General features: G+C 39.8%; 1 protein-coding gene across 3 annotated transcripts in view; it reads left to right on the forward strand.

Moving 5' to 3' along the window:
* Positions 1-19,797, forward strand: part of shg (shotgun) — a 39,966-nt gene extending 20,169 nt beyond the window's left edge. For all 3 annotated transcript variants that reach the window (XM_065232196.1, XM_065232198.1, XM_065232197.1), the window contains exons 3-4: positions 12,213-12,342; positions 12,499-19,797. In XM_065232196.1, the coding sequence (XP_065088268.1) occupies positions 12,806-17,320 (4,515 nt within the window). In that variant the 5' untranslated portion in view covers positions 12,213-12,342; positions 12,499-12,805 and the 3' untranslated portion in view covers positions 17,321-19,797. The remainder of the gene's footprint in view (positions 1-12,212; positions 12,343-12,498) is intronic.
* The last annotated feature ends 3,707 nt before the right edge of the window (positions 19,798-23,504 follow it).

The raw sequence follows: 23,504 nt of genomic DNA on the forward strand, positions 1-23,504 counted from the left end.
AAAATTAACTCTTAAACAACAATAATTTATGGTGGTTCTGAAAAGAACCCTCTTGTCGTGATGGTTGAGTAATGCTGAGCTATTAGGGTGTTCAACACGGATGAGGCTGGCGGGTTGTTTGTTGTTTGAAACGAGGGTGACGCGCTTGGCATAGATGGCTCACTGCGACTCACGACGAGCAACTGAATCCGATCAGCGGTTGAGGGCAGCGTTGATAGCTAGCTGCTTGCGGGGAGCCTTTCGTTATGTACTGGAGAACACCGTGGTACACCGTTCGGTGAGACCAGATGGAATTCAATTTTGAAATCTGTGTTAGAGAAAGCGCTTTTCGCAGATTTAAACATATGGGAACTGACATCCGATTGCTGGCCTTGACAAATGTCCAAAAAATACTCTTTATTAAATTTATAGTGGTGATGATTGAGCTATTGCTGAGCTATTAGCTGATTAGTAGCGGTGAGGCTTCTTCCTCCTTCTTCGGTAAATGGACACTAATGTGGGCTGCAGCTCGCTGCTTGCGGGCAGTCTTTCGTTGTGTACAATGTTCAACGCCACGTGCCGAAAGCACTGCTCCTGCTGACGACCGATCGGACACCACCATGCACGGTGATTGAATATTCACCGTTCGGTGAGACCAGATGGAATTCGATTTTGAAATCTGTGTTAGTGAAAGTGCTTTTTGCAGGCAATCGGTGATAATTTTGATCCCTATTACAACAGTTGGACATTTGTGACATATTTAAAATTAATAAAGTGTTCAACTAAGCTGATTCGTGGCAAAATTTCTAATCGACAAAACAAGCCAATTGAAATTAAAATCCATCCGCTATTGACATATGTGGTCAAAACCTGACCACTTTTCGTAATGCGGCCAATTTTTTTTTTTTTTAATTTACACCCCCGATATGTTGCCGAAACATGTAAGCCTACGTCAAAATATATTCCCAATCTTAAAGGTTATATTCACATTTGATTCATAACTCCAAAATATGAAAGTTGCAAACAGTGATGACATTTTAGATGTCACGCAAATGGTTTGCAGTTTGTATAGATATTATGCAGGGCTGGTAGCAGTTCACTTTTTTAGTGGCTTGATCACTATTTTTCAGTCAGTCACTTAAGTCACTTTTTTACGACTAATATTAAGAGTAAAGGCCCGAACGCAATGGTAGGGAAAGCAGAACGGCAGTGGCAGCGGAAAAGCCCGATCTGAGTAAATCTACTTGTCGAGTAGAAAATTGACTCTGGTTAGACATCTGGCTTCATTTATGACAATTAATTTTCAAAAATTCAATAGCAATTTTCTCGTTCAAAACGAAGATTTTGTTCATATATAAAAAAAATATCTTCTACTTGCCTACCACAGTGGACATATTCTCATTGACAGGATCTCGGTTTTAAACTGATTTTGAATTTCTAAAAAATAATTACCATTTCCCCTTAAATAAAATCTCATCAAAACACTTGTTTTCGTAACAAATTTGTTTTGCTTCGGGCTGAAAGTATCCTAAATAAAGACATCCAACCAGCCAACAAATTCGTGTTAGAAAGATTAATTAAAAACCAGCGTGTATAGTAAGACAAGAAGCGTTGCAAACAGACGAGAACGTTAACTGTCCAATTGGTGTTCAATGAATCATTAATATTTTGATTGTTTCAACTTTCATTCATTTCATTTTTTTCATCTAGGGTAAATGTGCTAGTTTTTAAGCCCTGTCCTAAATTTTAATTTTATTAGTTTTTTCCCAAATTTATGTCTATGCAATATAAAAACATACGGCAAATATAGCGGCGCCGGTAGTGGTAAACGTGATTACCTCTGATGTTCTGAGGCATAACATCTCTGATCACGTTTCCTTCAGAAGGGAAGTAAAGCAAATAAAATCATCAAAATTAAAAAAAAAAACTGGAGCACTAATGCCATAACTGGCTCACATACCCTACATATTTTTTCATGTCCGTTATCTTCAACATTTATCCAAGGGCCTAGGAAAATTTCCAAGCCCTAGACAGTTTTGCAAGGACCAGAAATTTGTAAAATTTTTGGTGGTGGGTTTACTATTTATCTAAACATCGAGTTCATTTCTATGTAAATTAAATTGAATTTTTTACAAGTTTAGAATCGACAAATTTTCAAGTCAAATATAGATCAGGCCTGCTCAACCTTTCTAAACTTGATTTTTTAAATGGCTGTATCGGTCGATTAAAATGTTTCAATACGCATTTTGTTTATTTCTCATTCATTCTGGGCTAAAATTCATAATGATGCATAAAATTATGCTAGAATGATATCCTTGCTGTATTAGAGACCACGTCCGGCCCGCGGGCCGCATGTTGGAAAGCGCTGATCTAGATCATGAAATGTTTTCTATCTTTCAGAAGCATTTACATTTTTCTAGGACTGTGAACTTACATTCAGTATGTTCAAAATATCGAAACTTTTTCCAGGCCGCACAATTTCGTTAATTTGTTTGTCTTAGAGATTTTTTTAGTCCTATCATTCAATAAAGAATGGTCCACAATCTCTAGAATACATCCCAGGTTCTTACATTTTTTTCAAGATCGAGATTTTAAGGCGTAGATGCATGCAAAATTAACTATGTCCTTGATTTTACCATCTCGAAAAATATTCCTCATTTCAGAATAATGAGATTTTTTTCTTATATTGCTATCTAGAAAACTTGCCTACCCGAGCAAAGCTGGAGATCAAATTGAAATCAAAATTTGCTGTTATGATGTAACTTATTTGGAATACTCCAGTTGATCTCATTTTGGTTGACTTAAAAAGGTTAACACAGCAAAAATGAAATCAACATTTTACACTGTTGAATCAAACGGAAAACTAATCCTGCTATGAAATCAGTTTGATTACTGATTTTGCATTCATAATATTTAACTGAATGCGAGCCTGGCGTAAATGATTAGCATTCATGCTTCTCTGTAACGGCGCCGGTAGTGTAGTGGTAAGCGTGATTACCTCTCACCCCAGCAGGCCTGGGTTCAATCCCAGTCGGCGCCGCCGGGATGTTCTGAGGCATAACATCTCTGATCACGCCTTCCTTCGGATGGGAAGTAAAGCCGTTGGTCCCCGGTTCATGAGTTGATGGGTCAATAGGTAGGGTCCAGGCGTGGGAGGTGCCTTCCTGGCACGTCGGTAGCATTGGTGCTCAGCACGGAAAACAAGATCGACGGAAAAAACAAACCAAAGGAAAAAAAAAAATCCATGCTTCTCAGGTTGAAAAACTTGAGTTCAAATCTCACCCCGTTCAAGTTCAACAAATCAATTAGACAATAATCGTTAGTTTAATTTTCAACAAGGCGTTAATAGTAGAACTTGAAGTTAAGTTGCTGAATCCTGAATGAAACTCAAAGCACAATATGTAATCAGACTTATTTCGCGACAATTAAAATCAAAATGTGTTTTCATTATGATAAGAACAGCAAACTTTAATATCGATTTGTTTTCATTTTTTTAACCGATTTTGCTCGGGTAGGTCCCATAGTTATGAAAATTAATTAATGTTTGAGGTTTTACAGAAGTATCTGCATCCGAAATCTTTAAAATTTTCTGTCCTTAAACTATCAAAACTTGTTTAAATCCGAGACTTTAAAATTTCGTTTCACCAATTCACGATCTGAATCGAATGGAGGTTAAAATTGGATTATGCTCTTGCTTAATGGATAGCAAATTAATGGAATCCTTAAACCATGTACATTATTTTAATGAAGTATGATAAATACTCATGGGTTGTGAGTAGTGATGCACGGAATAGTGTTATTCCCGCAGGTAATTGGCATTTATACCAAAATGCCAACTGATATTTAGCCATGTTTCTCCGAACAAGTGGACGGCAAAATTTTTCTTACTGTAAAGCTTGATATTTGGCCTAAGTATTCGGCCGAATAGTCGCTGCATCACTAGTTGTGAGTTTATAAAATTTCTCGAAGTGGGCCGATTAATAAATGTCACTTGGTATTTTTTATTGTTTTGAAGTCATTATTTTTGTTGTTTTAGTCACTTAAGTCACTACAACCAGCCCTGTTCTTGCCATTGAGTCAAGAATGTTAAATGGAATTTGGCCTGAATGATGAATCATTGTCATCATCCGTGAGCATATTAAATTGATTGCTCAAATACATTTCATCAGAAGGGGAATTAAGAGATTGCCCTTTTCTTTTGCGTTTAGGTGCCATGGCGACAGAAGCAAGTCTCTCCAATTCGACTTCCAAGCTGATTACTATAAGAATCCGAAGCATAGAAGAGACATTTTCCAAATCGATATCCAAGCAGGTTTTCCTCGGGTAGGGTCCAAACAAGGATTGAAGAGGAATCGAACAAAGAAACAAACGCTGTTTAAATTCGTTGTAGGTTTGGGTAGCAGTAACACTTACTTCAGCAAAAAAGCAATTAGATTCGCACGGCAAGAGAGCGGACTGACATAGTTAAGATAATAATCTGTACCGACTGTGCAAGCATAAAATCAGATAAAACCTTGTAAAATACATGTAAACCAAGAACTGTCATAAGTGAGCAATTTCAATGGTTATGGTCTCGAAAAGTTATCAAACTGACATGCACTAGCAGCCAGCTTCCAATTCACATAGAATGTATGGAATCGCTTCTCTCTTGATGCTCTCGCTCCCGTTTTGGACGCTCGTCGAACCAGCAACAGTGTATGCTAGTTTTCTTGCGTGGTTTACTTTGCTGCCCATAGGTTCCCCGTAAGGGAGTATCCATAAATGACGTAGCATATTTTTGATCAACTTTAGACCCCTCCTCCCCCCCTCGTAGCGTATTTGGCTATATCCAATACATGGCCGGTCACAAATTCTGAAACCCCCAGCTCCCCCCTCAAATGCTACGCCATTTATGCATGTTCCCTAAGTTGTTGAACGTAGTTAAGGAAGCGATCTCTCTCTCTCTCTCTCTTCTTTATTTTGGCCACAGAATAGTTCGGTCAAGAATGAGTATACAATTAAGGTATCGTCCATTAATTATGTCACATTTTTTAGGAGAGGGGGGGTTTTGGAAACTGTGACGACATACAAAAAATAAATCTATACCAAAAATGTGACAAAGAGAAGAGGGGGAAGGGGGTGGATGAAAATGGGCCAAATTTGCGTGACAGCTAGTTAGTTATATTTATTAAGGAGACTTTCAGTCGAACGCTGGTTCGTCTCCGGAAATGACATAATTAATGGACCTTCCCAGAAAATTGTTATACACTTTAGTCTTTGTTAACACGTTTTTTTAACGCGGTTTTTTTTACACGGTTGGTGCCGTCGAGTCGCCGAGTTACACTGTACGTTTGTAACAACCTATGGACTGGCATCTTTTGAACTCAATTTTTGTTGTGAATACAGGTTTTTTTAAATATGTTAGTATGTGAAAAAATCAAAATCTTGGTAGGCTTTTTTTACACGGTACATATCCCCGTGTAAAAAAGACCTGAGTGTATCAGAAATCTAAGAGTTTCTTATTATTGGATCATACCTATGACTACCTTTAGGTAATTATTCGCCATCGGACATTTAAACAACCACAACTAAGCGTTTCGCCTTGTTAGTTCATTCGCGAAGGTGAACACGCTCTGGCTGTTTCTTGAAGATAATGTTTTCTTATCTTTCACAAAATGTAACAATCCAAAATGTACATGCATACAATTAAAATTGATAACCTGTTCCAAGAACAGGTTGGGCATACGGACGAGATTAGATATTGTAAAAAATCGAGGAGTAATCCCAAAAAAATGTTGATTAATTTTTTTTGTTACTGAAGCTTTCCATTTTGTGAGAATGGTTAGGAAATATTGATGTTGATGTTTTGTATGGTGTTCTGAAGACTATATCAAGAGAATTCTAAGGAACATTGCAAAAGAAAATATGAAGATAAGTTCAGATTCTTGCGTGAATTATCAGCTGTTTGGAGAGAATTGTAGATTGATCCAAAATATCCTGGGGTGGTTTGGATATAATTTGCCGAGAATACTACAAGGACACTCACATTATTCTAAGGGACTTCTGAAAAGATCTCTGAGAAAATTCTCAGGGTGACCACTCAACTGGGAAATAACCAGGAATTTTATTGCAATCCTTAAATATGTTTTATTGACTTTGTTCAAACTATGTAAGCAAACTGATTTGTGTTTTTCAGAGGTGAAATACTTAACCATCTAATTTTCCTTACTCCGGAATTGAAAATCATTAAAAAATCCTACTGACTTCGGGCCTCAAACAGTCCTGTGGTGGTTTAACTGATCAGACTTATAATGGCTAACTTTGCTAAACGTAAGGGGGATGCTCCGGATATATTCAAATTTGTCTTTGCAGATAAATTCGCTCGCAAGCAAGGTTGCAAATACTCATTTCAGCTAAAACAATGTTTTTTTTTAAATTATGAAATAATTAGATGCTATGATCATATTTTGAATTGGTAAGATACAAGAAGAGGTTGCAAAGAATGTGTTTGGCATATTAAACCTGTTTATTTAACTTCATGAGAGTCACAATCAGCGATTTTTCACACACTCATTCTTCGCTGATTGTGACTCATAGAAAGCAAAATTTACAGGTTTTATGTTTCAAACGCATGCTTTGTAATCTCTTCTTGTAAGTTACTAGTAAAACAAGTCATCATACCATCTTTTGGTTTTATTATTCAGAAAAACATTATTTTAGCTGAAATGAGTATTTGCAACCTTGCTCGCAAGTTGATGATTTGGTAAGGCATCTGCAGTTGCGGAAAGAAAACAAAGGTCTTCATCACTGGAGCGACTATGAATGGACAACTTTGATGTATTTTTCCCTTAAAACTAAATAGAAATCCTACAAAATGATACCTTTAGTGTTTTGTACTGTATTTCCCCTTGGAGAAATGACCTATTTTGTGTGGCCAAATTCTAAATGGAACAGACTTTAGGAAAAATTAAAATTTACTTTAAAAAAGTTTGATTACTAAAATACAAGTATCTCCGGTTGTAATGAAAATTGTGTGGAAACAATCGGAAGAAAATTTTATCACCTTTAATTTGGCGTTAAAATAATTAATATAACTTCATTACAATCGGAAATATGTGTATTTTAATAAACACATCAGCTATATCTCGAAAACTATCCTAACGAGTTTTTGTTTTGGACTACATTTATGAATTCAGCGCATGATTTTACATGGGAAATGACCATCAACGTCAAATATGCTGTAAACCTGTAAGTATTCCTAGTAATTCTCGTGAGAAATCGCTTAAATGTTTCTCAATGTTTGCCGGAAATATTCCAAATAATTTGCTTGGGGTTTATCTTGAAAATTTACACAAAATTATTATGACATTTTCAAACTGATTTTTTTTCTGGAAATTTCTTTGAAATTCAGCTTAGCATTCTCGAAGCATCCTCCCAAAATTTATTTTAAATTCTCCTCAGAATTCATTTAAATTTCTCCTAAAAATTTCCTTGAGATTTTTCTCAAAATTAGACAAACATCTAAGATTTTTAGCATGGAATGTATGCGGCTCGGTGGCCTAATGGCGACCATTTTTGCTTACTCAGCAGCCGATTCCAGTCCCATTCACATTGCTAAGCTGATAGGGTTATATTATTTGCTTATCAGGCTTTAAAAGATCACATCACTTTACAGAGTGAATCCAGTTCTATAAGTTACTTATTCCTCTTCCTCTTACAAAAACGTCCTTCCCGTGTTAGCCGTGGTGATGCAGAGGTATACTGTTTATAATCCTATATCAGTTGTATATGGAAAAAGTAGGCATTGAGAAAATAGCAGTTGAACTTACGAAGTGCAATTCCCATGTAAATATTTGAAAAATCATAGGAAATGAATTGATATTTTTTACAAGTTGAAATCAGTTACAATGAAGCTTGCATGTTTTCTTATGTGAGCGAAAAATATGGCGATCCAAAATGCAGAACTGTGCTTGACCTCTGCACACTTAATCTAGCTCGGTAAAATCTCCAACAGCCGATTACCTCGGTATTTACTTTTGCTGATATATCTGCAAAATAGGGGAATTTACGTATTCTCGGCAACCTAAGCAGCGACCATCATTCTATAGCCTTTTTCTCTAAGGAACGCACACATATGCAGTATTGGTTTGTTTACAATCGTTTGCTGCCAGCTACTCTAACAATTTCAGTCGAAAGAATTGTCAAAAACTGTTTTGAAACGCTTTGACAAAGCTCAAAACTTCTCTAGTGAGAGCGACTATTGTGAGCAACATCTTTTTATTCGGCAACCTTTCTATTTGAGCTGCATGTTAAACAGCTGTGCTTTCATCGGCAACTTGAAATCAGTAACATTTTGTAATGCGTGTGTTTCATTTCAAGAAAACCTTGCTAGATTGCTTTTCTCAGTGGTAAAAATATAATCAAATTGAAGCCTAAATAATCATTTGAATGCATTCAGGGAAGTGTTTTCGTAAGAAAATCCAGTGGAATTAGCGTTTCAATTTGGGCTGCCGAAAATAGTATGTCATGCCGAAGCCGTCATTTCCCCTATCTGTTTGTTAGCTGATATCTCAGCAAAATGATATTTGTTAGCTGAGTCTCGGCAATTGTTTTACTGAATCTCAGTAAAATAAATTGCAGTACTACTTGGCTGTTGGAATCTCGGCAAAAAAAAATAAGTGTGTGGACGCTTGAATTTCAGGATGGGACTGATATGCGATTACTTTGCTTAGTGAGACAAACTAACTTAATGTTGTTTTCACATTTTTCATGATCAAAATCCGTAGTTTTATCACGTAATATGAAAGTAGATGTCAATTGATAGTGGATAACGTTGTTATCTTAAATTTGAAAAACATCCATATGGGACTGATATGCAATTATAGGCAGTATACTCGGTCTCTATAAACTACGGTTGCCGAGCTAACAATCCCTACCCCGATGACCGTAAGAACCGTCATTGAACTTTAAAGTAGTGATTCATCGGAGTACACTGAGAACGGATTGTTAATATCAAGCCATGGGGCTTTTATCCCTCTGTTTGGGACATAAATCCACTGCGACCAGTACTTTGATCTATTGTAGTATATCCCGTGTCGTTAGTTTTGTGCATGTCGTATCATCACTATTGAAAACTAGTAAGTATTTCTAACTAAAGTATTCGGTTTTGAAACAATTGTTATTCTTACCTTCATCGCAAGGAATTAATTCTAATTGAAAGGTCCCGTTATTTATTCCCTTCGAAGAGTGAGAGCACTCCATTGTCAGTCAAAATGGGATTCCTTAGCAACAAAATGAAGGAATGACACCGATAATGACCATGCATCAGAACCCTAGTCTTAACCACTTCAAACTAGGGAACAACGAATAGAAGATTATCAATCACATAGATGAAGACTAACTAACACATTTTTTCCTTGTTTCAAGATCATCCTCGGTTCAGGCATCCCGAGGACTTATCACTATTAACAAGGCATAACAGATAACAAGGACTAAGATGTGTTCCTTTGATTATTGAAAAATAGTGTTCGCCCAGGTTTGAGGAATCAGGACTAGGAATCGGCGGTAGATCTTACATCCATAACATCCGTAACATACCATGAAAAGGCGATCTACCCACGTTACGGGGCAGCCATGGGGCTTGGGTTGGGTTGGTTCTTTGTGCAAATTTTGCTGGATCTGGTCAATCGCGGAGTAGCAATTACGAATTGTTTGGTCACCAATGCTCATGCTCATGATTGGTGGAAATCGTTGGTACTAGTTCTAAGAGTTATGGCATAATAATCGGTTGAAAGAGACGAGAAAATCAATGCACTTTTTGCAAAGTTGCTCATGTTTCTGGTTTGAAACACTTAATTATACATGAGATGTTTGTTTACGTTTCATGAATTACGTTAAAAGTGTAGATATTCAACTGACTTGTGATGTCGTTCTAGTGAAATTCATATAGTTTTATTGTGCGAATCAAGAATTTTTGAGAATGTTAATCTTAAATTAATGTTGCTGTAAGATTTTAGAGAAATCCTAATCGATCGAGAACAGTTGGTTGTAGTTTCTGGAAATATTAGGTAATGTGGGGCAAGATGCGTCAGCTAGTACATTCGTCAATTTATTCGATTTTTAAAATCATCAGATTCAATGCAACCCCAAAGCAATGGGTCTGGGTTCAATCCCAGCCGAGGTCGGTGGGATTTTTCTGAGGCATAAAAATCTCTGGTCACGTCTTCCTTCGGAAGGGAAGTGAAGCCGTTGGTCCCAATCCATGTGTGTTGTTGTGAATGGGTGCGATATCCTACGCAGGTGTGGAAGCTGCCTTCCTGCACATTCGGTTGCCGTCAATGGATGGCAATCGATGTCCGTCGGTGATTGGCACTAGGTTGCGGAACAGAGATCGACGTTTAATAAAGGAATGAATGAATGCAACCCCAATGATGGGTAGCTTTTTCAAACCAGCATTGGGGCTACATTAAAGGGTGATACGGTCAAAATTTGGTCAAGGGAAAACGCGTGTAAATCGGTGAAATCGTTTATTTAAAAAATCAAATTAAATTTCTTTTTCAAGTTCAATTAGTATAAAATTCAGCAAAAATATTCAGTTAGGCTTCCGCTTTTCCAAATCCGAATTGCCGGGCCTTACGCTTGACCCCTGCCATCAGATTTTGTACAGCCACCTTGTCCACCTTCTTCGCCGCAGAAAGCCAGTTTGCCTTGAACTGCAGCTCGCCCTTAGCAGTTTTTTTGGTCTTCTTTAGGTTCCGCTTGACAATAGCCCAGTATTTCTCAATTGGGCGGAGCTCTGGCGTGTTGGGAGGGTTCTTGTCCTTGGGAACCACCTGCACGTTGTTGGCGGCGTACCACTCCATGGCCTTTTTACCGTAATGGCAAGATGCCAAATCCGGCCAAAACAGTACGGAACAACCGTGTTTCTTCAGGAAAGGCAGCAGACGTTTATTCAAACACTCTTTCACGTAAATTTCTTGGTTGACAGTCCCGGAAGCTATGAACATGCTGCTTTTCAAGCCACAGGTACAGATGGCTTGCCAAACCAGATATTTCTTTGCGAACTTTGACAGTTTCATGTGCTTGAAAACATCTGCTACCTTTCCCCTTCCTTTTGCCGTATAAAACTCCTGTCCCGGAAGCTGCTTGTAGTCGGCTTTGACGTAGGTTTCGTCGTCCATTACCACGCAGTCAAACTTCGTCAGCATCGTCGTGTACAGCCTCCGGGATCGCGCTTTGGCTGTCGTATTTTGTTTATCATCGCGATTTGGAGTCACTAACTTCTTGTAAGTCGATAGTCCGGCTCGTTTTTTGGCTCGATGCACGGTTGTAGACGATACACCCAGCTTATTTGCGGCATCTCGGAGAGAGAGGTTAGGGTTTCGCTTGAAACTACCGGCAACTCTCTTTGTCGTCTCAGCGGCTTCCGGTTTTCGATTTCCCCCCGATCCATACTTCCTGGCTGTCGACAAACGTTCCCCAAACACTTTAATTACATTTGTAACGGTTGATTTGGCAACTTTTAGCGATTTTGCCAACTTTGCGTGCGAGTAGCTCGGATTTTCGCGATGCGCGAGCAAAATTTTAATACGCTGCTCTTCTTGCTTGGACGGCATTTTGGCAACTGAAGAGTGAATTCCAAAATCAAAATAGGAGCAACATTCTACACACACACACCTTCAAAATGAGGGGTGTTCAGGTTTTTTAAATGCAAAATTGAAAGAAATACGTCAAGTTGATATTGACCAAATTTTGACCGTATCACCCTTTAAGCCTATCAATGTTTAAATCAATCAGTGGCGTCCCGTAACTTCACTCTTTACCTGTGCACCAACTTTCAAACCCAGATTTAATGCCATAATCTAATCTACACTCAGCTGCCAGCACATTATCTGTTATGTTTGTTACTATGTCACGAAAATAGCACGAAATGTGTTTGCATGGTCGTGGTAATAGAAAGTCGATGAAGAAAATCGATCAATGTCGATAGGACCTTTCGAAAAGTGACGCGGAAACCATGCAAAGTTCTTAGAAGGTCTGATGATTCAAAATTGATATAAATGTTCTGCTAATGAAACACTTGACAAGTACTGATTCGATGTCGTAACTCATCCATTTACCTCCAGCTATCAAAAGAAATGAATTGCTTCACCACGCCCTAGACTAGAATGTGATTAAGTTTTGTTTGCAGTACTTCACTATCACTGCTATCGTACATGATTGATAATATTTACAATACTTCTCTAATTTTTCAGATATCGATTCATTGAGGTGATTCAATTGCATCGACAATCGAAACCGTCCGTACACAAACGTATTATCATCGACAGAACCTCGTAAGGCAGCCACAGCCCAGATAACGCAACGACTTCCAACGAAGCGAAGGTAAGCACACACACTCAATTTATCGCCTTCTTCAAATGCAAACAATGGTTTTTTATACCAGAACGAGTATGCGCTATACTGTACAGTACGATAAGGTTGATGCAACAATCCTATTTTTTCTGTTCTTCTCTTCCCTGTTTGTCGTTGGCCCCATAGGTCGACTAGGAACCTTTGGTAGTGTGAAATTGTGCCTTATCAATACGGGGTGGTGCGTACACATCCTACACTTTTACCATGATAGATGTCGGTAGCTATCGCCCTTCTAAGACAGTAGCAGCTATTACTATCACTTCGATTGACCTCAGGACGAGTGCAGCAAGCGAAACAAGATCAGCGACCGAGTAATCTCGGTTATAGGGATCTTGCTAAGTATCAGAAACAGTTTTATTTTCACTTGGAAAGATTTATATTTAAGTAACTATACGTAAGAGTTAAGGTTTAGTACGTAAAGCAAACGAGCAACATGAATAGGTTAGTGATAGTGATCTTAGTATATCTAGCGGGGTCGGTGTGTACGACCCACTCAGATGATAATTTCTACAGAAGAGGCGACGATCGAAGTAGTAGCCGAATCGATTACCGAGAGGTATTTAGTTTGAACCGGTTAGATGCGAGACATCGACGAAGCTTATACGACGAATCGTTCGTTATTGACAACAGACTGAGCAATTTAGCATCGGTAGCGAACAGTCCCCGATCGTTGCGAGCGGTCGACAATCGGAAGCCGGTATTTGTTAACTGTGAAGGGTATGCTCCTTCGGTTCAGGAAGAACGAGATCCAGGAACGTACGTGATCCAGGTCAACGCTACGGATCCTGATGATCATCAGACAATAGCGTACAGTTTTGTGACAGCTCCGGGTGAGCGACCCAAGTTCCGGATCGATAAGAATACGGGACTGATCACAACCATCCATCGGTTTGATCGCGACGAACCAATTCGTGAAAAGGAGGTATACATCACGGTACGCGCTACGGACGACGGACTGCCGAACTTGGACGACGTTTGTACGTTCAAGGTGACAATCGAAGACATCAACGATAATCCACCGGTATTTGACAAGACTCGATACGACGAACCCATTACCAAGGACGCCAAGGTAGGATCCAGAGTAGCTTCAATCTCCGCTACCGATCTGGATGATGGGGAAAACAGTGTCATCAAGTACGAAATACTGAAGAAGCACAACGATTACAGCAACTTCCGGATCAACGAGAACAACGGCATCGTTACGTTGGCCAAGTCGATCGACAAAAGTCCTGGTCAATACTTCCTGATATTTGTGAGGGCATACAACAATGTTCCGGATATGCCACAGGACGCTGAGGTTGAGGTCAAAATTCCTGTAATCGAATCCAACAAACTGCCTCCATACTTTACGGAGACCCAGCAGCAACCGCTTTCGTTGGACGAAAACTTCAGCAACTACAGCGCAGCTCTTGCGACACTGCGAGCGAATTCCCACGTAGAGGGAAAACCGGAACTGATTTTCGAACTGGTCACCGGTCGTACCGAGCAAACCAATAGCCGAAACACTTTCCTGCTGGAACAGAAAGGTGACACTGCCGTGATCCTGCTCGGAAAGGCACTGGACTACGAAACGATCACCGAGTACACTCTGACCGTAAGTGTGAAGAACACGCACGATCTCATTGCTCAGAGCATCGTCAAAATCAAGGTTCTGGACGTAAACGATAACATTCCGTACTTTACGGAGGTGACATCCGGCTGGATTCCGGAAAATGAACCCGCTGGTACTCCGGTTATGCAGGTGCGTGCCTTCGATATGGATGGAACTTCGGCCAACAACATCGTATCGTTCCGATTGGCAGACAACGAAGAATACTTTGCCATCGATCACAATACCGGTAACATTACTGCGCTGATGATGTTCGATCGAGAAGCTATCGACACGTACCACTTGAAGATCATCGCGGAAGATAACTCCCCTTCGGCGCTGTACAACAACGGCAAACCAAACTCCATTTCACAGACATTCATCATCAAGATTTCGGATAAGAACGATCATCCGCCCAAGTTCACTAAAGACTACTACATTGCGGAGAAGATCCCAGAGGATGCCAATACGAATACGGTGGTTATCCAGGTACTGGCAAAGGATGTAGATACGGCTTCGCAGATTACGTATTCGATCGTGTCCGGAAATATCGGCAATGCGTTCAAGATTGACGAAACGACGGGTGCCATTTCGGTGAACAACGAACTGGATTACGAGAACATCACCGAGTACACGTTGCAGGTGCGGGCGTTCGATGGAACGTACGACGACAACGCGACGGTTTCGATCAAGGTCGAAAACGTGAACGATAATCTGCCCAAGTTTGCCAAGAGTGAGTACACTTTGGAGATCAATGAGGAGGAGATAATGAACGGGTGTATCGAGATGATCGAAGCGTGGGATCCGGATATCCGGGATCGATCGGATCCGCAGCACATCAAATTTGCGATCGTTAAGATCGAGCAGCGTCCGCTTTTGGAGATCGACGATGAGGGCTGCCTACGGCAGAAGGCTCCGCTGGATCGAGATCCTCCGAATGGGCACAAGTCTTGGCAGGTGATTATTTCGGCGACGGATGAAGATGGAAGCGGTCGACAGTCGACGACGACGGTTAACATCATACTGCACGATACGAACGACAATCCGCCGTTCCTGACGAACAAGATGCCGGTTGTTTGGTACGAAAATCAAGATCCAGGTAAAATTGTAACGCTGACGGCGGACGATTATGATGAATCGCAAAATGGACCGCCGTTCCTGTACGAGATTTCGGCCAATGCCAGTGAGGATATCAAGCAAAAGTTTAGCATCGATAATGATGTGCTGAATGCGCAGGTAAGGTTCGATCGGGAGCAGCAGAAGGAGTACTTTATTCCGGTTAGGATCACGGACAATGGACAGCCCGAGCCGTTGAGTAAGGTGAGCATTTTGCACCTGGTGATCGGAGATGTGAACGACAACGAGATGCAGGACGGTGAGAGTAAGATCTTTGTGTACAATTACAAGGGGGAATCACCGAATGCGGATATTGGTCGGGTCTACGTGGACGATCTGGATGATTGGGATCTTCCAGATAAGACATTCAATTGGCGCGATGGGTACAGTCCGGAGCATTTCATGCTGAATACGGATACGGGTATGATCACGATGCTACAGGGAACGAGGGGTGGGGATTACGAACTGCACTTCACGGTTACTGAGCAGTCAAGTTTCTTCGCGAGGCATTCGGTTACCGCGAAGGTGCTGGTAACGGTGAAGGAGATTCCCGAGGAGGCGGTGGATAAGAGCGGGTCGATTCGGTTCTACGGGATTACGGCGGAGGAGTTCGTTTCACGGACACCGTCGCTGTCGTTGACGCCGAAGGATCGGTTGCAGAACGGTATTGCAGAGATGTTCAACATCAGTCGGGACAATGTGGATGTGTTTACGGTGCTACAGCGTGATAACAATGCTACGTTGTTGGATGTGAGGTTCTCGGCGCACGGAAGTCCGTATTATGAACCAGAGCGACTGAACGGTATGATCGGTTACCATCAGCGAATGCTGGAGGAGGAGCTTGGATTGAAGATGATGATGGTCAGTATAGATGAGTGTATGGAGGAGAAGGTCCGATGCGAGCTGTCCTGCAAGAACGTGCTGCACAAGTCGAACGTTCCGATTGCGGTATATACGAACACGAGTTCGTTCGTAGGGGTGAATGCTTTCGTCCAGGCGGAATGCGTTTGTGATGCCCAACTGGCGGTAACGGAGTGCTTGAATGGAGGGACTCCGTTCAACGACAAGTGCGAGTGTCATGAAGGATACGAAGGTCCGCACTGTGAGGAGATTGCCATTGGGTTCTACGGTCATGGGTATGCGATGTACCCTCCGGTGAGTCCATGTAACATGACCAGGATCAGTATGGAGTTGTCGCCGCAGCGGGAAGATGGGTTGGTGATGTACATTGGACCATTGAGTTACAATCCGCTGCTTCCGGTGCAGGACTTTTTGGCGCTGGAATTGGTCAAGGGATTGCCGGTATTGCTATTGGACTACGGAACGGGAACGATTCGAATCGAGCATAAGCATCGGTATCCGCAAGGTCGTTCGTTTACGGTGGAAATTGTGCTGCAACCGCAGACCGTGGAAATGATTGTCGACAATTGTAAGCTGTCTACTTGTATGAGCTTGGATGCTCCGAAGGGGCCAAATGAATCGTTGAACGTGAATGCTCCGCTGCAGTTGGGAGGTTCTGCTGTTAATCTGGAATCGCTAGGATCGATGTTCAACTGGACTTACGTACCACAGGGTAAGGGTTTCTCTGGTTGTCTTCGGAATCTAACTATTAACGATCGAACCTACAATCTGGGTGCTCCGAGTCTGGCGAAGAACCATGATCCAGGCTGTCACCGATCGATAGCAGTTGCGGTATCGTTCGGAATCGATTCAAACTTCCTGATAGCGATTATCGTATGTATAGCAGTGCTGTTGATCCTGTTGCTGGCGGTGGTGGTGCACAAGAAACATCAAGACGGATGGCACGAGAAGGACATGGATGATATTCGGGAGACGATCATCAACTACGAAGAGGAAGGTGGCGGCGAACGGGATGCGGAGTACGACTTGACCGTACTTCGGGCACCACCGATTTACATGGACAAGCCGTACGGAAACGATCTGCGGCAGAAGGAGGCGAACGAAGTGCCAGATATAGGTGCCTTCCTGACGGACAAGAAGGATGCCTGCGATAGGGACGCCGATGCATATCCGATCGATGACGTACGGCATTATGCGTACGAAGGAGATGGCAACAGTTCGGGGTCGTTGTCCAGCTTGGCGTCCTGTACGGACGAAGGTGATCTCAAGTTTAACTATCTGTCCAACTTTGGACCGAGGTTTAGGAAGCTGGCCGATATGTACGGTGAAGAGCCATCGGATACGGATTCGAACGTGGACGACGATGAGGGATGGAGGATATGAAGGGGATAGAGGGGAAGAATTTTGGTTTCGAAAGGAAGAGATTGTTTCATCTGAAGGCGTGCCGAAGGTATTACCTAGCTGTTACGGAAGCCAAAGACTAGTTTTGGGCCGATTTGGAAGAACAACATTTACTTTGTATAATTTAGTATTCACTTTTGGTGGCAAAGCAGAGGAAAAGTTTGAATAAATGTGTGAAATTTTTGAATCCAATCGGCCGAACCGCACAGCGTCATAATGCTAGAGCATGTTTTTCGGATGACTCATGACTGGTAGACAAAAAAAAAAATATAATCGAGGGGTGGGGAACGAAGCTCGAAGCTCAAATACACGTGACCAATCGGTGAGATATTGGTGCGTGTGTTGTTGTAGGGAGAACCGTTGTTCGTTTGGAAAGCATTTTGGGCTGGTATCCCCGAAAATATAGAAAGAGAGACATTCCTTTGTGTTTTAGGTTTTTTATATGCATTTCGTGATGAGTCATTTTCATTTTAGAAACATGACTCGTCGATTTATTTGTAAGCGGTGTAGGGTTAGTAGCTCGAATTCCGCTTTGGTCGTTCTGGGAGGGGGTTCGGAATCGTCGTTCGAATGGTAAGTTTGTTCGAAAACAGCAAAGTCTTCCATCTGCATGTGCCTTTCGTGTAAACTTATCCATTCGACCTTCGATTCCAGCACCGTTCCTGTTTCCACAGACGTAATTATGTATAGTAAAATTTATCGAAAAAAGATTCGACCAAAGCGCTTTTCGACCAAAAAAATTAGGAATCGTCAACTAAAATGTACATACTACCGCGAGAAAGCACTGCCTTTGGTTCTCCGCTCCGCCCGAAGCGGGATAGACCAGAACTACGTACATACATACCACAAAGTATTTTGATATGCATTTTCGAACACGACTGTCTAGACTGACGATAATGGGATCGAAGAAGAGTGGCAGCACGGAATCACGAAACACAATCTGAAGGAGAAATACCGGTCGCACCAATATCTCACGGTCATCGTATAGTGGAGTAGTCATCGGCTTTTCGTTGTTATGGGTCATTCTCCTTTGCTTCTTCTTCGTATACATATGTTTACTGAAATACCACCAATCAAAAATAAAATAAAAAATGATTCAATTGCCCCCTTGCGAATATACAGTGGAAGGTGGATAATTAGCACAAATGCGTGTTTCTCATAAAAAGATGTCAACTGATGAAAAGTCGGGAAAAACCTAGATCCAAATTTGGTTTTCAATTTGTGATCACCCTATCAGGCGCAATCAGTATGCAATGAATAGTACACATTTGTGTGAATTATCCACCCGATTAAGGAATTTAGAAAAATCAAACGTATGAATGAAATGTAGTTCAAAATAAAATTTCTACTAAAACGGACCGTAAGACTTACTAAGCTTAGGTAGACAACACCCGCGATCGTAGCGTGAATGAAACCGAGATGCCTTATTCCAAGAAGAAGGATTACACAATATGAAAACGATTTAGTCTTTTTTTTTTATACTATAACACATCATTATTTTAAACGGAGCACTGTGTAAGTAAGGAAACGGAAATCAAATAAATATTTTTAATGCGATAGTTTTACTCATAAACACATTATAGAGTAGAACTTCCTTTAGGAGCAAGAATGCAAATGCAAATATTTATAGTCGAAGATTTTAAAGGAAAAAAACAAGAAATATCCCTTTTCTGCAATGAAGTCTAATTATATAAGAAAATGACCAGACTAATCATCCTCTCCTCTCGGTTTGTTAGAGAGAGACTGCAAGTGATGGATATTGCGTGCGAGTGAGATGATTTTTTAAAACAAGAAAGGCAAACTATTAGGTATGATTTTTTGTTCGAATTGTTATACATTTTTACCATAAACACATACATTGAAACAAACACAAACACAGCAAATAAGTGAAAGTAGTAGGTTGTAGCCGCTAGGGAGTATGCATCGTATAAAACTGCAACAACAACAAAAATAATCAATATATAGTAAAGAGGGAAGAGAGAAGTCGAGAGTAGGGAAAAAAGTGATCCGTAATTTTTAGGCAAGCAAATTGATTAGACTTAATTTTAATTTATTTAATTCGCGCTCGCTTGCGTGCGCATACACTGTGACGGCGCGGGTGGGCGAAGGAATGAAGAAGCGCCGATGAAGACGAAAATGTTGCAGCTATACGTACAGACAGACACAAACACACACACACATACACATACATACATACATATAAACTTCGCCGGAAAGATGGGCGTGAAGAAGCAATGCTCGTCGGTGTTTCGGGCGGGGCGGTTTGCGAGAGATTGGGCTGAAACGGGATGGGATTTCGGTGCACTTTTGCAAGACATATCCGTTTCACCCCGAGTTCCCCTGCAGCCGCCCGCGCACCTGCCCCCTCTCTATCTCAAGTGTAATTCCATTTTAAATAAGACTTTTAAAACGAGATGAAAATAAATGCTAAGCGATTAATAAAAAGAGGTTTCCGTTTTCGTTTGTTTCGTTGCTTGCAATGCAATTGAGTATGACTGCCTTTCAATTATGCGTTTAAAGGGGTTTCTGCTTTCGGTCGGGTGGAAGACTTTGGTTTCGGTCTGATGTCTCTTTAAGGATACTTTAGCAAAGGTAAGTAACATAAGGTAAGCATTCAGGCGACGGTAAGTAGGTTCCAAGCAGCTAAGTCTAATGGGAGATACCGACAGGGTGACCAGTGACCCATGAAATCGGGAAAAGCGAAAATAGCCGGGAAGTCTAAGTCACCAGGAAAAAACCGGGAAAAATAAATTAACCATGCCATAGGAACAAATTTTTACACCAGGATTTCAGAATAAACCATTAAAATCGAGTGATTATTTACCATTCTCTCCATTGTCTTACTCTATTTGCTGCATAATTTCTTCAGTTTCCCTATTTTTTTTTCTTTGATTTGTTTTCCGTCGATCTTGTTTTCCGTGCTGAGAACCAATGCTACCGACGCCAGGGAGGCAGCTCCCACACCTGAACCTTACCTATCGACCCATCAACTCATGAACCGGAGACCAACGACTTTACTTCCCTTCCGAAGGAAGGCGTGATCAGAGATGTTATGCATCAGAACATACCGGTGGGGCCGACTGGGATTGAACCCAAGCCTGCTAGGGTAAGAGAGAGGTAATCACGCTTACCACTACACACCGACGCCGCTGTATTTCCCGTCTTATTGTTTTTAGAATTTAATCACTCAGCAATATTTCAAATTGATTTTTGTCGTTTCAACTTCAGGTGTAAAGTGTGTATGGGCATTAAAAGAAAATATTGAAGATGCTGGACTTTCGAAACAAATATTTGTAAAAACCGAAACTGATCCATTCCTTTCCGGGGTTTTAATTTTTCGGTATTCACAATGCTCATGATATGAATTCCAGAATGAATTAACTTGAAATTCTGCTCTGAATTATCATGGAATTCTTCTGAAATTAACCAGAAAACACTCCACGTAATAATTACCGTTGAATTCTTTTTGGAATTTCCTTGAAAGTTACTTGAGTTTTCTAAGTAAGTAAGTCCAAGATCTAAAAATATTCAATGTCTTGAAGTTTCGTATTCCATGTGCAAGTTCAAGGTATTGAAAATTTTCAAAGTGCCAGAATTAAGTTAAAAATAAATGATTTATTTCAAGTTCGTAATTAACTTCATGAAATATTAGAGATCTTCGATGCAGTTCCATTAACTTTTTTTTTTCTTTCTTTTTCTTAGAGTGATTTTCAGCCACTGGCTGGTTCGTCGTTCCATTAACTTTACAAAAAATGTAGGAACTTTGGAGGAACTGATGAATGAAAAGAAATGCTGAGGATTTCAGTGAAGCTCTATAGACAAACCGCAGGAAGATAAGGGAAGTTAACAAGTCAATGAAATATTAAAAACCTTAATGAAGTTTCGAGAATCTCAGTGAATTTCCGAAAACTTCAGCAAAGCTAAAAAATGCGAAAATTTAGCTACGTTGATTAGAGAACATCAACGAAGTTCCATAAATAAAAAAAAAGGTGAGAACTTTTAGCAAGCAGCGATATCTTCAAGAAGTTCCAGAGAACTAAATTTAGATATTTTTAGATAGTTTAATGATACTCAGCGAACTTCCGAGTACTTCGAGGACGATCAGATAGATTCAGAATAATCCCATTAACTTAAGCAAATTTGCAGCGACTTACAAGGAGTTCCGTGGAATTATAGGGTATTCCAAGAATTCTATGATTTATCCTAAAACGTTAGAAGCAGCAGGGAATTATGAATACATATCAGAAAATTTGCTGGATTATTAAACAAATTCAGTTACGCATTGATAAGTTTAGGGAAAAGCGAGTGTTAATAATGGTTATAATAGTTAAGGAACATTTTCGAAACTTCAAGGCAAATTAATTAATTTCAGTAAAGTTGCGGGTTCTTGAAAAATACTGATAAATTCAGGGCAGTCTAGAGACCTTTAAAGAAATTCAATAATTAGGCACCAGGAAAGCCTAGACTGTTGATGAAGTTTTAAATTAGTGTCGATAATTTAATGGAAGTTTTATTAAATCTTGAGAACTTCAGTGAAAATCCTTGAACTATATTAATTATTTCCTTCTAATTCCATGAAAATTGCGGAAGCACAAAAGTTCCATAAATTTAGAAAAACTTCGGAAACTTCACAGAAGAACAGTGGTCTTCAGAAACCAAAAAAAAAATATTTTTTTAACTAATTTCTTACTGAAGATTAATCCACTGTGAATCTTTTAAGTTCAAAGTGTGAATGAAGAATGAAAACAACGAGAAAAATTAAAGAGTTGTACTTTAAAATTCATTATTTTCTTTAAAACATGCTTAATAAGATTTTTTTTAATTCTTTGAAACTTCCAGGTATTTTAATTAAAAACAAAAAAATTCCTGAGGATTCCCGGTTTTCCAGATGTTTGAAATTAGCACCTTGACTTATACCATGGGGGTTTGGTTATAAACTTTCTATTGAATCTTTAGCTTTTAAAGGTTCATATCGTACATAAGTGTTTATTTGATAATAATAGAATAAGTCTAAGACATCAAACAGTTATTCGATGCGCCTTCTCTTAGGTCACTTTTTAGTCACTATTTGTTCACTTATTTATTCAACATGGTCACTAAAATCACTATTTCTGACAGCAGTGATCACTACCAGCCCTGGAGTTTGATTGGAATCCTTTTTTTAGAATTGTCTTAAACCTATACGGAGACTTTGATTCCTTTGAAATTCCGTTCAAAATTTTCTATTCAAAGCAGCAGAAATCTGTTGAGTTTTATTTAGAAAACACTTGGAGTATTTATTTTAAAGAATTTCTTTCTAATTATCAGCAATTTTTGTTGCAATCAATTCTGTTGGTGCTCTTTGATGAATTTTTTGCACTAGGGTTGAAATTTTCCCCGGAACACTCTTAGAACTCTGTTTCTTGTTGCATTCTCATCATAATTCTCTTGGAATTCTTCTTAAAATTCATCTGTTATTTTCCTCACGATCCCCAATCAAATCTCCTCAGATTTACGTAGGAATTTCACTTAAAGTTTTTTTTTAACTCCTTTTGAAATTTTCTAAAATAACATAAGAATTTGATTTAGAACTTGCTGAAATTCTGCTCAGAACTTCTCACTTCAAAAACTGTGTGGGAATCCTCCTCAATATTTGTTTGAAATCAACAATTTGAATACTTTTAATTTTTACTAAAAATTCCAGGGTTTGTCCGCAAGATTCTATAGATTGTTCTGTAACTTGTAATAACCCTTAAAATGCTTTCAAGTCTCAGAAGCTGGACAATTATAACTCCACGACCCATAAGTATGATTTTTTTCATTGTTGTCTTGATTTTTTTTTTCAAAATCTCACATTTGAATTATTTTTTCCCCAAATCTTGCATCACGAAAATTGTTATTTTTCCCACATATAACCTCCGAAAATTTAATTGAGTAATGAAATTGGGTTGTTAGCAGAATGCTTAAATAAAACAGCAAAAAAGGTTATCTTCCATTTAATTCCACCTAATTAATTTTGGTATCTATGACAGATACGTATTTCGACTACCATGTGCAGTCTTGATCAGTGTCATTCCCACTAAAGAACTTATCAAAATGCACCCCCTTAAGACTGCACATTGTAGTCGAAATACGTGAATACCAACATTAATTAAGTGGAATTAAATGGAAGATTATATTTTTTGTT

This window comes from Ochlerotatus camptorhynchus, unplaced genomic scaffold, assembly GCF_037179485.1.
Source record: "Ochlerotatus camptorhynchus isolate MF236.1 unplaced genomic scaffold, CSIRO-AGI_Acam_v1.1 ptg000365l, whole genome shotgun sequence".
NCBI lineage: Eukaryota > Metazoa > Arthropoda > Insecta > Diptera > Culicidae > Ochlerotatus > Ochlerotatus camptorhynchus.